This window comes from Lynx canadensis, chromosome D1 (genome assembly GCF_007474595.2).
Source record: "Lynx canadensis isolate LIC74 chromosome D1, mLynCan4.pri.v2, whole genome shotgun sequence".
Taxonomy (NCBI): Eukaryota; Metazoa; Chordata; class Mammalia; order Carnivora; family Felidae; genus Lynx; species Lynx canadensis.
Genome location: NC_044312.2, coordinates 82,834,803 through 82,849,871, shown reverse-complemented (window position 1 = coordinate 82,849,871; position 15,069 = coordinate 82,834,803). Strand labels below are relative to the sequence as shown.

General features: G+C 33.3%; 1 protein-coding gene across 1 annotated transcript in view; it reads left to right on the top strand.

The window, feature by feature from the left end:
• Nucleotides 1-13,828, top strand: part of KIF18A (kinesin family member 18A) — an 82,540-nt gene extending 68,712 nt beyond the window's left edge. The window contains exons 15-18 of the mRNA XM_030332370.1: nucleotides 3,633-4,071; nucleotides 4,858-4,965; nucleotides 10,636-10,745; nucleotides 13,171-13,828. Of these exons, the coding sequence (XP_030188230.1) occupies nucleotides 3,633-4,071; nucleotides 4,858-4,965; nucleotides 10,636-10,745; nucleotides 13,171-13,253 (740 nt within the window). The 3' untranslated portion in view covers nucleotides 13,254-13,828. The remainder of the gene's footprint in view (nucleotides 1-3,632; nucleotides 4,072-4,857; nucleotides 4,966-10,635; nucleotides 10,746-13,170) is intronic.
• Nucleotides 13,829-15,069: the final 1,241 nt, after the last annotated feature.

Here is a 15,069-nt window from a genome sequence, read left to right as displayed (position 1 = left end):
GATGGAAATGCCCAGGAGAGAAGACATGCTGTCCTTCCAAGGGGCTACCAATCATTTTTATCCCACTTTTTAAGAGCCTATAACAATGCATTTTTAATTTGCTATCCTCTCCTGTGTGACACCATGTTCCTGAGGTATTTTATTGACTATTATCATCTGTTAGAGTCCCTTGTTCTGCAAGTCTGTAACTGCATGATTCCTTTTCTCATTTTATGAAGCTTTTTTTAAAGGAATTATAATCTGCCTCCAGGTTCCTTCTTTATCATTTCCACTCTGTAGGCCCAAGAATTACAGAATCTTGTTAGATAGTGTTTTCCCAGTCTGAATCAGGGGAAACTACAACTGCCCCAAGCCTTGTCTTCTGGAAAGTTACTGTACATCCTCTAATGGAAAAGTACAGCAAATCTCTTTTATAGACATAGACCTTGCATACCCAATGGTTCTTAAAGCCTATTAAAATGTACAGTGTCCCTAACCTAACAAGTCTCCAGTTTGCCATGCCCACTTAATATACGTCACTTTATCGCCTAAAGGAGAATAATTGTTTATCATATAATTGTATTTATATATTTTGGAAATCATATTCAAAGTCAAATGTCAGTTTACTGTGTTCTTTTAGTTTTCATGGATTAAATGGAGACATAATCTCTTTATCAAGTAACAGTAGATTGACTGTTGAATTTCTATGTAAGCCTCTAAATCTTGTTTTTAGTCTGGTTATCTCCTGTGCCTTTCCGAGCAACTAGTCAGCCTAAGTAGTCCTGAAATGACCATCTATTTTCTGCTCCCTTTTTATTATTGTATGTATTTAATAATTGAAAGGATAAGTATAAAAGAACCCTCTGGATTTGTGTTTTGCATGTATGTTGTAGGTTTGTAGCATCTCTTCTTCCAGGCACAGGAAAACCATGGTATGTGAATCTACATTAACTACCACATCTCCATGTTTCTCCTTGAAGTTATCATATCTTTCTTTCCAAGAGAGCAGAATTATGGCTAAAGATGTGTCATAATGACATTGCTGTTGATTTCACTGACAAACTGTTAGTCTGATGATATCAAAATTTGATGTTGGGTGTATGTTTAAATTATCCCAGAGAACAGGTGGATATTTCTTCAGTGTCTTATGGAAGACCCCTGTTTTCATGTTCTTTACAAGCAGTAAGGTAAAAGTGGTCCACCATCATGGGAATTTGCCCAGTGCCACTCCAGAGATTATCCCTTTCTAGATACTATGTACAAGAAAAATAGTGACTCTGGATAATCCTTATCTCTTGAGATTTCATGTTCCATTGTGTTTTAAGTTTTACAATATTGTTATGAAGCCTGCATTTTTAAAGAACACTTAGATGTGTATGCTTTACCAACACTTTTGGTTTATATTACAGTTTACTATCAGCTTTGGTAAACTGGCTATCTGATAAACTAAAAATGAGACATTGTTTGAAATGTGTTCTTTTTGTGATAACTGTGTATAAGGTATTAATGGAAAGTAAATTATAACTTTCTCTGTAAAAGTAGTAGTGCTAACAGTTGAATCATATTTACATATCTAGAGCCTTTCTTTGAACCTTAAGTATTTTATAGATCTTACCTAATCCTAGAAAACTCCCTGTACATGAAGGTAGTATTCCCCCCCCCCCACCGGCCTTTTTTAGGGGGTATTAATGCCCACACTGCTTAAGTGAGTTGCCCAAGGTCACTCAGTGAGTTGTTGCTGAAGCCAGAAATAGAATCCAAGTCTCCTGACTCCCAATTCAGCTCTCTATCCTCGATATAGTTTTCTATCCTCTATATACCCCTGCTGCCTCTCATGGGAAAAGAAGTTAATCTTCCAGCTATTAATAGCCACCAAATTGGTGGTAGCAGCACAGTGGAGAAAAGTAACTGTCTTTACACTGCAGCATTAGTATAAAAATATCTGGTAATGGAAAATTTGACAAATGTCATGTTAAAGGGAGTGGAAAATTATTTTAAGATCTGGATCTCATTTATCTAGTTCTCAGAAAAGTAAAATTCCTTAGTAGAACAGGGATCATATTTTTCTTCCTGTTTTTAAATTGTCTTTCCTAGAGGGTAATTGTCAACCTAGCCATAGCAGAGCCTATTGTCAACTAACATAGTAAGAATAATGCATGTACTGATTATTATAAGTGATTATTATAAGTGTATTTTCTAACTGGGTTGAAAGCTTGAATTGCTTTATTGAAATATGTAACACTTATGCAGCTTTCAGTGTTATTTAAGTTAGTATTATATCATAAAGCAAATGTAGCATTAGTTGGGAATCTTACTGCATGATTTGAAAACATGGGCAGAAATACACATTGTGGTTTCCTGACAATATACCTCCAGCAAAGTTGCTTCATGTCATGCACCTGAAGTTCACCGTGAATGAAACTGGCAAAGCAGCGGAAAGTTAATTAAGAAAGACAAGATTAGCACACTGGAGCTGATGAAGTGTATTGTTATATATTCAATCAATTCATTATTCTATATATTTTAAAAAGGTATTTGAGAGGTAAATATTAAGCCTGTCTAGATTGTGGGAATTCAAACTTAAGTTCAAACAAAACAATTTGTCTCTTAATTTTGGAACAAGAAACAGGAATTTCCTTACTAATAATCTCTGGATATCATGTTTCTGTTTAAAGATCACTAAAAGCCTTTAGTCAGAAGAATGACATCAACATTATGTTTCAAGTTTAAGTGTAAGAGAGAAAGGATTGGTGGAGGTTCGAAAATGCAAGGAAACAGTAAGAGTTAGTTATTTGGGACCCAGGTGACTGAGAAAGTAGTGGCGAGAGGATAATTACAAGAGTGTAGAATAAGACTAGAGGTCAAGTACAGATCTTTAGGGAAATATATACGTTTACTGGATGAAGTAAAAAGAAGGTAATAGATGTTGGAGAGGGAAATCATTTTGAAAAGCTACAGAAGTTGTAGGATAGAGCTAAGAAAAGTTCATTAAACTTGATGACCTCTTGACATTTAGGAGACTTACTTGTACAGAGTGATAAGGAAGGGCCATGTAAGAGTATTCTGACCTCTTCAAATTATGTTCATTTATCTTAAGGTACTAACTAATCTAATTTTCAAAAACTGATGAATTATGTATGGTATAGGAAACAAATGATCAGAACGCTTTATTAACCACCATATCTGAGAGAGTAACAGATTTAATTCTTTCATTCACTTGGGATTTTATCGGTTATTGCCATTCTTGTTAATTTAGACTAGACTGCCACCCAATTAAAAAATAACTGGTGATATTTTATAATCTCTAAGTTATTAAGTTATTAATCTCTGTGTGTACGATTATTGAGTACTTTTTTGTTATCTTAAACATAAATCAAACATAAAATCTAAATTCTGCTATCTCTAAGAATTAGGGTTGGTATTAGCCATTTATTATTTATTTTCTGTTCCAGAATCTCTTTATAATGAGTTCATTAACATTATTTAAAGTTATTAGCAATAAACTATGTTTTTTCTTTCCAACTTTCTTTTAAATTTTAATCAGTTGGCAGAAAATGTACTTTATTATTGGTGGTGATGTTGTTTAACTGATATGGTTATTGGAAAACTATTTAGGTGACATTATTGAGCTTCTTTTTAATTTTATTGAATAGGTACATCTTCAAGTGAATCTAATCTGTTTAAAATCCTTCCACAAAAAAGAACCCGAAGAAAATTAATGCCTTCTCCCTTGAACACAAAACATCCCCAAAAGTCTACACTGTCTGAAAGTTTGCAGCTCAATGATTCTCTCAGCAAAGAACTTCAACCTATTGTGTATACTCCGGAAGACTGTAGAAAAACTCAAAATTCATCTATAGTGACCTTACTACAACCATCATCACATTCTACAAGTTTTCAGACCATCAGCTCAAATGTAAACAGTGATAATTCTCTGAAAATGTTATGTGAAGCAGGTATTCCTCTCAGCAGGAGGAAAGAATATGGACAGGAAGATTTGGACTCTACATTTACTATATGTGAAGACACCAGGAGCTTAAAGAGTAAATTACCTGAACAAGAATCACTATCAAACAATAACATTTTACAAAGGTACAAAAAAGAGTATTTACCAGTTCTTCTTTTGTTTGTGTTTTTATTTCATTTTGTTTTGTTTACATAGTCCTTAAACCATAGCTTTTTTTTCTTCTTAAGTTATACTTAAGGTCTATTTCATGAGTCAAGTATGCTATCTTGATTACAAAAGTCAGTGTTTTACCTTCATTAAATCTTGTTTTTATAAATATTAATCCACTAACACAATATTTTAAAGTCTTTAATTTGATATCTTAGTTGATTGACCCTCAGTAGACTAGAAGAAACCTTAAGGTATATTTAGTTTGTCCTACCTACTCCAAAGTTAGATGATACAAGCCATCATCAGAGGATTACTGTGTTTACTTTTATTTATTAATATGTTCACTAAAGAAAATCTCACATTTTTTATTCATGTTCAGCGAACCTCAGCTTACCCTGAATCATCATATATCTAAGGTATGGCTGACTACATGTCATCCAAGCAGACAGCCTTCTCACTTCTTCTCAGTTCATGTCCTGTACACTTCATCTGTTTAATCACAAGTAATCCAAATATGGGAAGAATGATACCTTCACCTTTCTATGCTGTTGGGATGCAGAAATCTCTTGAGAGCAACTCTTTCTATGAGATAAAAAAGAGAGAAGAAAACCCTAGGGCAAGCAAGAGAGGCTTTATAGTCTACAATAATATTTTTCTTTGTATATTCATACAAAATAATATTCTAATTATGAAAGTGTATGTTCATTTTTCTCCATAGTACAAATCAAAATTACTCATTTTATTTTTTATTTAATATACAGGCTTGCCTCTTCTTCATTTTCAACTAAACATTCTCTGCCTATACCAAGCATAGTACCATCCTACATGGCAATGACTGCGGCTGCCAAAAGGAAACGGAAGTTAACAAGGTACAATTAAACATAAACTGACTCAGTATTTACATAAGGTCATCTTTATACTTTGTTTCCTATAGCTGCTTTTTATTTCATGTGATTAAACTGTGAATTATTACATATTTATTTAATGTTTCTTTACTTTGGAGAAAGAGAATGTGTGTGAGCGGGGGAGGGTCAGAGAGAGAGGGAGACAGAATCTGAAGCAGGCTCCACATTTTCCACACAAAGTTGATATGAGGGACTTGAACTCCCAAATCATGAGATCATGACCAACTTGAGCCAAAGTTGGATGCTCAACCAACTGAGCCACCCAAACGCCCCCTGTGAATTCATATTTAAACGTATATATAATTAATTGCTCTGAATGCAGCACTGGATTTATATTATCAAAAGCAGATCTTGATAAATCCCAAGTATTTCACTTGCTATTTACATAAAGTATTCTATATCTCAGATAATTAAAAATAAGTTGAAAAGTCTTCTGGCCTTCAAAAATGTCATTTAATTTTAACTTTTCTTCTGGTGACAACTTTTACTCATTTGGTATTTTTCTTTTTATACATTAATTAATTGCTTCAGTCCTAAAATATGTATTTTGATATATGACTAAATGTATTTTGATATATGACTAAAATGTAATGAGCAAAGAGACTTCTATTTCTGTCTATGACAATGTAGCTTATATCAGACCAAGCCCACCCATCAACAAGTTATAAAAGCTGATAAAACACAACCAACGGCTGCTTTAAAGGCACTGGAGAACAACCAACATAGCCAAGACTTGAAGGTCTAAGATGCAGAGGAAAGGAAGACAAGCTATAGAGAGTCAAACCTTCTCTGCCTCTTTTTTCCATTTAGCATTTGCCAAGCATCAAGTGTAGAGGCCAAGCACAAAATGGAAGACTCCAGCTATCAGCAGTCTCACTGATCTAAGGAAAGAAAATAGTTCTATATGTAGCTTTTGCCCTCAAGATGTTTGCCAAGTTCTGAATTCTGTGGCATAAGAGGCCAAGAAATAAAGCCGAAAGAAGCGGAAGTATTAAGTAGAGTTTTGACATTCTCATGCAGCTGGGACACAAAAACTGTACCGGGATCCATCAAGAAGAAAAGGTGCTGTTAAACCTTCAGGATTTTATTTGAGACCCTTGAAGGCCTGTGCTGTAGGAGTAGGGCAAACTGGAGATAGACCAGTTCTTAAAAGCCTGAAACAGACCTTACAACAACTCAGTCTCTTTTTGGATCAGAGTGATCTAATTCTGTCCTGCCTGCTTGCCAGAAGAAATTAATTTCTGGAGAAGTATACCTAGAGCATATACAGGTTTTTGGTTTGTTTGTTTTACATGTTTAGCACTTAAGCAAAAATCACCAAGTATGCCAGGAGACAGGACCAAATGACTGAAAACTGAAGATCCATAAGTGATACAGATATTAAAATTATCAGGTAGGGACTTGAAAAATTCAACTGTGATTAAGTTCAACAAAACAGTGACAATTTCCGAAAGAACTGTATTGTATTAAAATGAATCAAATGAATATTCTAGAACTGAAAAATGAAAATCTACTGAATTTAAGAATAAATAAGTAATAAAAAAAATTTTTTTAATAGATTAGACACAGCAGAAGAGAGTTTAGTGAACTGGAAGACAGATTGACAGAAAACTATCTAAACCAATGTGCAAAAGGATAAGATAGAAAATATGGAAAAGAGTGAAAAAGACATATGGGACACAATTAGATCTAACATGTGTGTATTTTGAGTCCCAGAAAGAAATGAGAAAAAGAATGGGGAAAACAGTGTTTGAGGAGATACTGGCTAATAATTCTCCCAAACTGACAAAAGATAACTAATCACAGATTCAAGAAGCACTGCAAACCACAAACAGCATTAATACTACAAGAAACATACCTAGTTACATAGCAATAAAACAACTAAAAATCAAAGACAAGGAAAAAATCTTAAATATACTGAATTATAGGACACAAAGTCCATTTTGTAGTCTTTATATCCCACGACACTGAATGCAATGACAAGATTGTAGTAAATGGTTATATTATAAAATGACTGAATTGCTTTATCTCTTTTTCTTTGACATGTGATTATGAGGAAGAGTATAAGATCCTAAGATAGGATAACTCTTTTCAAGTTTACTGTTTTCCACCATGAACCTCTTATCATCTGGGCTAGTGTAAACAAATTTACAAACAGTCTGTTTGTGCCACATAGAGTATTACCTCATTAGCATATTTAAGATCTGTCCTTTTCCCTTCCAAAGTATAGCAGAACCTTGGAACATAGATTTAAGATTCATGGATTGATTTTTCTAGAATGTCTTTATCCATAACGTTTAAATTTCTGTATTTTGCTGTGGCACAAATTTGAATGATGCAATTTGTCTGGCTCCTGTATGAGTATCAATCATTTAATGAGTGAGCCTAGCTAACCATCATGTTTCATCCATCTTATCACTAATTTTCATTGCGTCAATTGTGTTATTCTTTCTGCTAATTAGTGTTGGAATTTTTGGTTCTTGTGGTTCTTCACTGATAGCATGCTCTTTTGTGTTAACTAAGATGTAGCAAAAGTTTATAGCTAATTATCATTTCAAAATGTTTGCATCATTATCAAAATCAAATGAGTTTTCAAGAAATGTCCAGGTATGAAAATTATATTTAGAGTGGTTTTAGATGAATTAAAGAGCTTCCACATGAGCAGCTAATATTGCGAAATAATATTAAAGGACATATGAAGAAAGTAAGATTTCTCATAGCCTATTAATTGCTCTATTACATTCCCTCTGGTACCAATAATTAGATCCTGCCATTAACTAAGGTTAAAAGAGATTAATGCTAGAAATGTACATAATTACTTTTTTTCTTTTTTAATCTTCCTTTTCCCCAATTAAGCCTACATGAGTTTGAGAGTAATAAACTCTGGTATTTTCCACTTAGCATATTTTCCATTTTATGTACATATTTAGGTGTGTATGTGTATTCTAATGTGGTTTCTAAAAATGAAGAAGGGAAGGCTCCATATGTATAGTTATTTTAATTATTTTGTACCAGTTTTTCTCTCTGAAAAAAAAAAATTACAGTCCAAAAAGCACTAGATATTCTAAAAACTTATGAAACTCAACTTTTTAGTTACTGCTTAAATTGAGAATATGAAATTTTGAATCATTTCAGATTATTTAATACCACTATAGCACACTGATTTAACTATAAATCAACCTATCAAATGTAATATATACATATGTAAAATTGTACTTATAAATTATACTAATCAGAGTTTTGGAGGTTTGTTTGCTTTGTGTTTATTTCGTTAGTTGGTTTTTTTCTTTGTTTCACAATCTAGCTTAGCACCCAGAAATGAGTCTCACATTCATAATACATTTTTGGTTTGTTTTGAAAGACATCTAGGGGTGCCTGGGTGGCCCAGTTGGTTAAGCGTCCAACTCTAGATCTTGGCTCAGGTCATGATCTCACAGTTTGTGGGCTCGAGCCTGCATCAGACTCTGCACAGACAGCACAAAGCCTGCTTGGAATCCTCTCTCACTCTCTCTCTTTCCCTCCCCTGCTCTCTATTTCTCAAAAAAAAAATAAACCATAATAAAATTCTGAAAGACATCTAATGAATCCAACTAGAAACTATCTCAACTGAAAGAATATGAGATGCATTATGTTAACATAATGCAGAAACATACTACTTTTATAAGGGACAGGGGTTAAATCTTTACTTTCATTAATAGTTGTAACAGTATATTTGACACATAACCAGAAGAGTTATTAAATTTCTTCTCAATATAGTCTTTAACATAATTTGAATTTTCACTCATACCAATTTTAAGTCTTTTTATTTTGTGATCCAACATAAATCTAAAATAAATTTATAACATGAATGTTAAACATTTCGTTAGTAGACTGTTTTATCCAAATCCTAAAAAACTGTTTGCAGGTATTTTACTTATATATAAATATATAACTTATTTTTTATTTCATTCCTCGAAATATGAAGATTCTTTCAGATTTATTCGAAAGCCTAATTTTCAAGTAAAAACAATTTATGAGTAAAAACAGAGGTCCTAGAACCAAAGTCAAAAATCGTACCACATAATAATAAAGATAATTTTAAGATAAATTGTTAGGAAAACTAACTCTTATCAAAAGTAACCCATGACATTGATCTCTATACTTGAAATAACCAAATGACCAAAAAAGAATTTTTGCCTTAGACAGCGGATACATATATTATCCAAAAAGGGCAGTTAGTACCCCAAACAGAATTATAGTAACTTAGTTTATTTAGCACCATTTAGAAATGGAGAATTTCTACAACCAAATTTGTTTGCTTTCATAATACTAGTACTTTTTTGTTAGCATTCTGAGTAGATATAATTTATATTCTTGAACAGAGTAGGCAAAATTACATTTGGAGTACCATAATTACTTTTCTCACAGGCTCTAGAAAAATTGAGGTACATAGGTTGATTTATTTTTGCCGGCACTCAGTGTGCTCATGCCTGTTTTTCTTTCCTATCATGGTAAGTTGCCATTTCTGACCACTGTCAGTTACCATACAACTGATCCATCTTCTCCCTATTCCACAAACACACCCACATCAGTTTACTATTTGGTTAGAGCAAGCTGTTGCCATAACAGGGAAGCCCCCAAGTGTTAATGCAACCCACATTCAAATTAGTATCAACTTGTAAAATGGCATATGATATCTTTTTTAATCAGCAACTCCCTAAATTAGCTTATTTGAATCAGTATGAAGGGGGGATGTTTATCCTTCACTGGATCCCAACCCTGCCTGTTAAAACTTGATCCTCTTTGGATTAAGAAGGATTGGATTGCTATTTTTCAGGACCCAGATCAAACTCCTCTTATCCACAATCTTTCAGTTGTTTTGTTTTTTCTACTTTTAAAATCAGGAACCTACAGCTCCTTATAGTTTAAAAACCTACAGCACTGTTTTTTGCTTTACCTTGTATTATTTTGTGTATTTGTCTTACTTGTCCCCCACTCCCCATAAATTCATTATGTAAGTTTTCAGGACAGGGGTTATTAATGCCTAACTTATTTGTATATCCTATAACATGAGTCCATAGTAGTAGGTGTTTAGTCATAATATGTCACCTCAAATTGAGTTAGAAATTTGACCCTTTGAAATTTTTTTAAGATAAAACAAATGAAAATAGGCCATTCTTTTCATTTCAGTTTCTATAATTGTAGTAATCAGAGAGAGATTCTCAGTCTATTACCATGCTTCGATATAAAAACAAGGTTTCCAAAAATCTCACTTGTTTATATTCTCCAGATTAAGGTTCATGCTCCAAATGTATAATATGAACTTGGTTTTTAACCTCTTGCAGGGTGCTCTTTATCTCTACACTGTGAATAATAGAGTTTGCTTATATTCTAGCAGGGCACTCTGAAAATATTTTGTTACAGACTTGTTACATATACCTACAGACATAATCTCCAACTTGAGTAAACATCATTAAAATCACTACATTTCCCTATGGGCCAAAAATGTGTTTAGTACCTCCAATTTTATGGAATTTTGCAATTTAACTGTTTTATTATTTCACTTTCTCTTTAATCTTTATTGCATGTAGAATATGTATTATAACTTCAAATATAAAAAATGCTTTACTAAAATAATTTTTTTTTTCCCTCAAGTTCTGCATCAAATACTTCATTAACTGCGGAGGTAAATTCTGGATTTGCCAAACGTGTTCGACAAGATAATGCAAGTGATAAGCACTTACAAGAAAACAGACCAACAGCAGGTATGTCTCAGCTCTTAATTTGAGATTTAATAACATGATTGCCAAACATATGTATAGTACATTTTTTTTTTTACAGTGTTCTCGTAAGAATCTCCTTTTATCTACCCATTGCATTTACTACATGGTAAGTGTGACTTTCCATGTTACAGATAAGAAAATTTAAGACACAAAATAGAAAACACGTACCTGAGATCACACAGATATTTCATTGTGGAGCCAGACTTCTAACTCAGTATTCTTTACACCCATACTGCAGAAGAATTCATAAATAATTTAAGTAATAATTGAAATAATTAGCTAAATGTATTATTTAATAAGTTAATGATTAACTGTATTTTACAGTTTACTTGAAATTTATTAGCTTATTATTTTTAATAATTTGGCCTCTGAATCATTAGTTTAATTATTGCCAGGCTTCAATCTGTATCTAGTTACAGTCATATTGTAAACCACATTAGCAAGTTGCAAAAGATGCTGATGGAGACAGCTACATCTTCTCAATTGCATATGGCAGTGACATGAATCTGTAGTAACAAAACCACATCTTTGGTAAAAGTAGAGGGAGTAGCACAAACCAGCATTTGGGCGTTGGTGTCTAGACCTTTGTCTCTCTGACACTGTAATTCATAAGACTTCATTTAGGAAGTATTTCTTTACTATGCACTGACTATATGCTAGGTTCTGTGACAGATAGCAAGATCTTTAAGACCCAGTTTGGTGTCTTCCCTAAAGTAACTTGTAATTATGGTGCTTGGGATTGAAAGGGGTTTCATGAGATAATGAGGGTTTCTAAGAATAACATGAAAACTTTTTTTTTTCCCTGTCAATCCTTTTTATTAGAGTAATACAAAATCTCTCAATAGCTTTGCCGAACTGTATCGATAAACCCTTACTTTTTGTGGTAGCCAGTGGCATCCTTAAGTTCAATGGAAATGTCTTTAATGAAAATTTTAAAAATCAAAAAAGTCCTGAAATGTAAAATTTACTACAATTATTTGGTTAGCATGCCAAACTTAATAATGTTTAAAAATGTGTATGTGCGGGGCGCCTGGGTGGCGCAGTCGGTTAAGCGTCCGACTTCAGCCAGGTCACGATCTCGCGGTCTGTGAGTTTGAGCCCCGCGTCGGGCTCTGGGCTGATGGCTCAGAGCCTGGAGCCTGTTTCCGATTCTGTGTCTCCCTCTCTCTCTGCCCCTCCCCCGTTCATGCTCTGTCTCTCTCTGTCCCAAAAATAAATAAACGTTGAAAAAAAATTTAAAAATGTGTATGTGCAATTAGTATAGATATATATTGCCCCATTGGTCTCCTGAAAAATTTCCCCAGGAAATCATAATTTACAACTAAATAATTTATGATATTTCTCAAATAGAGATTTGGTTTTCCTAATATGCTTATTTCCTAAGAGTGGTATAAAAATGCATTAAATATCTCATGTATAAAGAGAGGTGAATTAAAAAATTCTACAGAGAAGAATGTAGGAGTTGATACTAAACTGCAGTGCTTGCCAGAGCAAAGAGGAGCTAAAGCTAAGTTAAAAGATCATGTGTTATTAAGGATAATGGAGTACTTAGAAAGAAGTATTGGTTTAAGGGGCAGTAATAGTTTATGTGTATTAGGATAGCCAAGTGAAAATGCCCAAATACACATGAGAAATTATTAGAAAAGTAAGAGAGAACTAGAGCTGCCTTTCCTAGAATATGTTTATCTGAGTTTTCCAACTAACAATGTACAAATAAAAAAACAAAGAAACATCAGTGGGAAAGAAGGTAACTGCTATTTACTGAGAAATAAGAGTGTCAAGAGACTACGTGCCCCTGAAACTAAAACCTAATGTGACCAGGAAAATGGATAAGAGATTAGGCTGATCCATAAAGAAGTCAGTGGCACTGTTTTTAACGGCTTGGTTGAGCAGTCATGGTGAAGGCTTATGAAGAACCAGAGGAATGGACATTTGAGAGGTGGCAGGAAAAGGAATAAGGGCTATGGGATCAGGATTAGCACTTAGGGAAGTACTAGATGCAAATTATATTCTTAAATAGGAAAAATATGAAAGTTTAAAAGTCTTAGGGAAGTAATCCCAAAGAATGAGGGGAAAAAATGATGCAAAAAAGAAAGAGAGCAATGCTTGTAGAATAGTTGAAAAAGAACAAAAGTAAATGTAGCGGTTTATTCAGTGATATTACTTGATACCTGTCAAACTCAGTTGACAACATGGAGAAATGATTTCCTATTTTTAAATGAATGTTGTTAATGTTTCTTTCATGTCATGTTTTAAATCATGTTAGTTAACAACTATGAATTTTAAAAATAAATTTTTCTTATTTGGTTATAATTTTTAACAAATTTTTATACGTTGAATGAAAAGTGAAAATTATTTTTGAATGATACTTTTACCATATTTATATGTCTTTTTTTTTCCTTTCTAGACTATAAAAGAAATATCCATAAAGTAAAGGCAAACATGGTTAGAAAATTTGGAAGAAGTATTTCAAAAGGAAGTCTAAGATAAGTCACTTCAAAATCAAGGAAAACGAAATTGACATGTCTCCTTTTAAAAAGATTTGTTGCCAGTGCCCTTTCAGGAACTTATTTAAAACCTTTGAAAGAAGACCATCTTAAATAAAGCTCAGTTTACCCTAATTACTTTAACAAGCAGAAGATGAAGTTCTTTCTGTTTTATTCTTTTGTATTCTAAGCAAATATGAAATTTCAACAGAAAAAGTTATGGTTTAATAAAGTTACTAACATATTTGTTACCCTTTGAGATCCCTAAGTCAGCATGGTGGCAGATCAGTGTTACTATGCTACAAGTTGATTAGGACATTTTAGAAAATAATAGTGAGTTACATTATCCTTACTGTTTGTTTTAAAATGAGAATTTAGAAGTGATAAAATTATGGCACAGGATATGTTTAGTCTTACATTATTTTAATCACATGTGACTTTACTTTCCAAAAATACTTTGATGTACAAATGTACATATATGTGCCCATAAAGTTGTTGTAAAGATTATTTAAGTAGTCTTCATGAATAAAATACTAATATTGTTCCTTGCTACTCGGTATATTAAAGATGTAGATTTTACAATGTTGGCTTTTCTGTCTTGTTACCACCCCTTACACACTTTAAACTATCATTTTGTGTAACATGTGAATTTTGTAGATTTGTATTTCAATTTAGATCAAGGTATATGGCAGTAGCACCAAGTCTGAAAATAATCCTTAGATTCCTTAATGATAGTGAGACAATGTTTTTAATCATTCCTTCTCCTATAGGAAATATATGGAGCTGCAATTAATCATATTGTTCACTTGCCATGTTTGACCTGTTCATCTTCTGAGTGCAACAAATATTTGATCAAGCACATTTTTAATTTTATGTGGCCTGGGAACTGTTCCACCAGAACAAACAACCACTTAACAACCAGTTGAAACATCTTAGGACCTTTAATTTAGTCATGTTTTTCAACTTAAAATCTGGTGGGAGAGTATGAGATGGAATAATAATCTTTCAGGTTCCTCCCAACTCTGGGTCTGCAATTCCATATTTATAAATGTGCACACAGGATCTGTCATAGCAAGAGCCACCCATGCAATTTCTTTGGGGTCCCTTTGACATTAAGCCTTTAGTTGTGTTGCCTATTTACCAGTCACTTTCTCCTGTTTTCCTTTCCATCTGTCTTAGGAAATTATGTGTTTCAAAAAAAAAACCACATCCTTTTACTAGGTAATGATGAATAGCTAGCAGGATTCAGTGACCACACCTCATGGTCCACCTCATACCATAAGATGTGAGTGATTATTTTTTCCCCCATCTCCCCTCCTCCCCACTCTGGCAACCACTAGTTTGTTCTCTGTATTTATGAGTCTATTTCTGCTTTGTTTGTTTGTTCGTTTGTTTTCTTTTATAGATTCCACATATAAGCGAAATCATATGGTATTCGTGTTTCTTTGTGTGACTTACCACAATACCCTCTAGGTCCATCCATGTTGAAATGACAAGATCTCGTTTTTGTATGGCTGAGTATGAGTGAATGATTTTCTTATATGCCATTTTTATAAGCTAGAGGTTTTGCCTTCTATAAAAATTAATAATAATGCATTTGCGATACAACCATGTTAAGGAGAAAGTAGTGGGAAGAAATCATAATGATTGTGAGGAAAGAAAGCTGTTGACTATATGAATACAGAGAAACTACATGCATTTAAACTAGAACAAGAATGCTATTCAGTAAGTCACTGTGAAATAATTTTTTTTATTATCATTTTAGAGAGAGAGTAAGCAGTGGAGGGGCAGAAAGAGAGAATCTTAAGCAGGGTCCACAC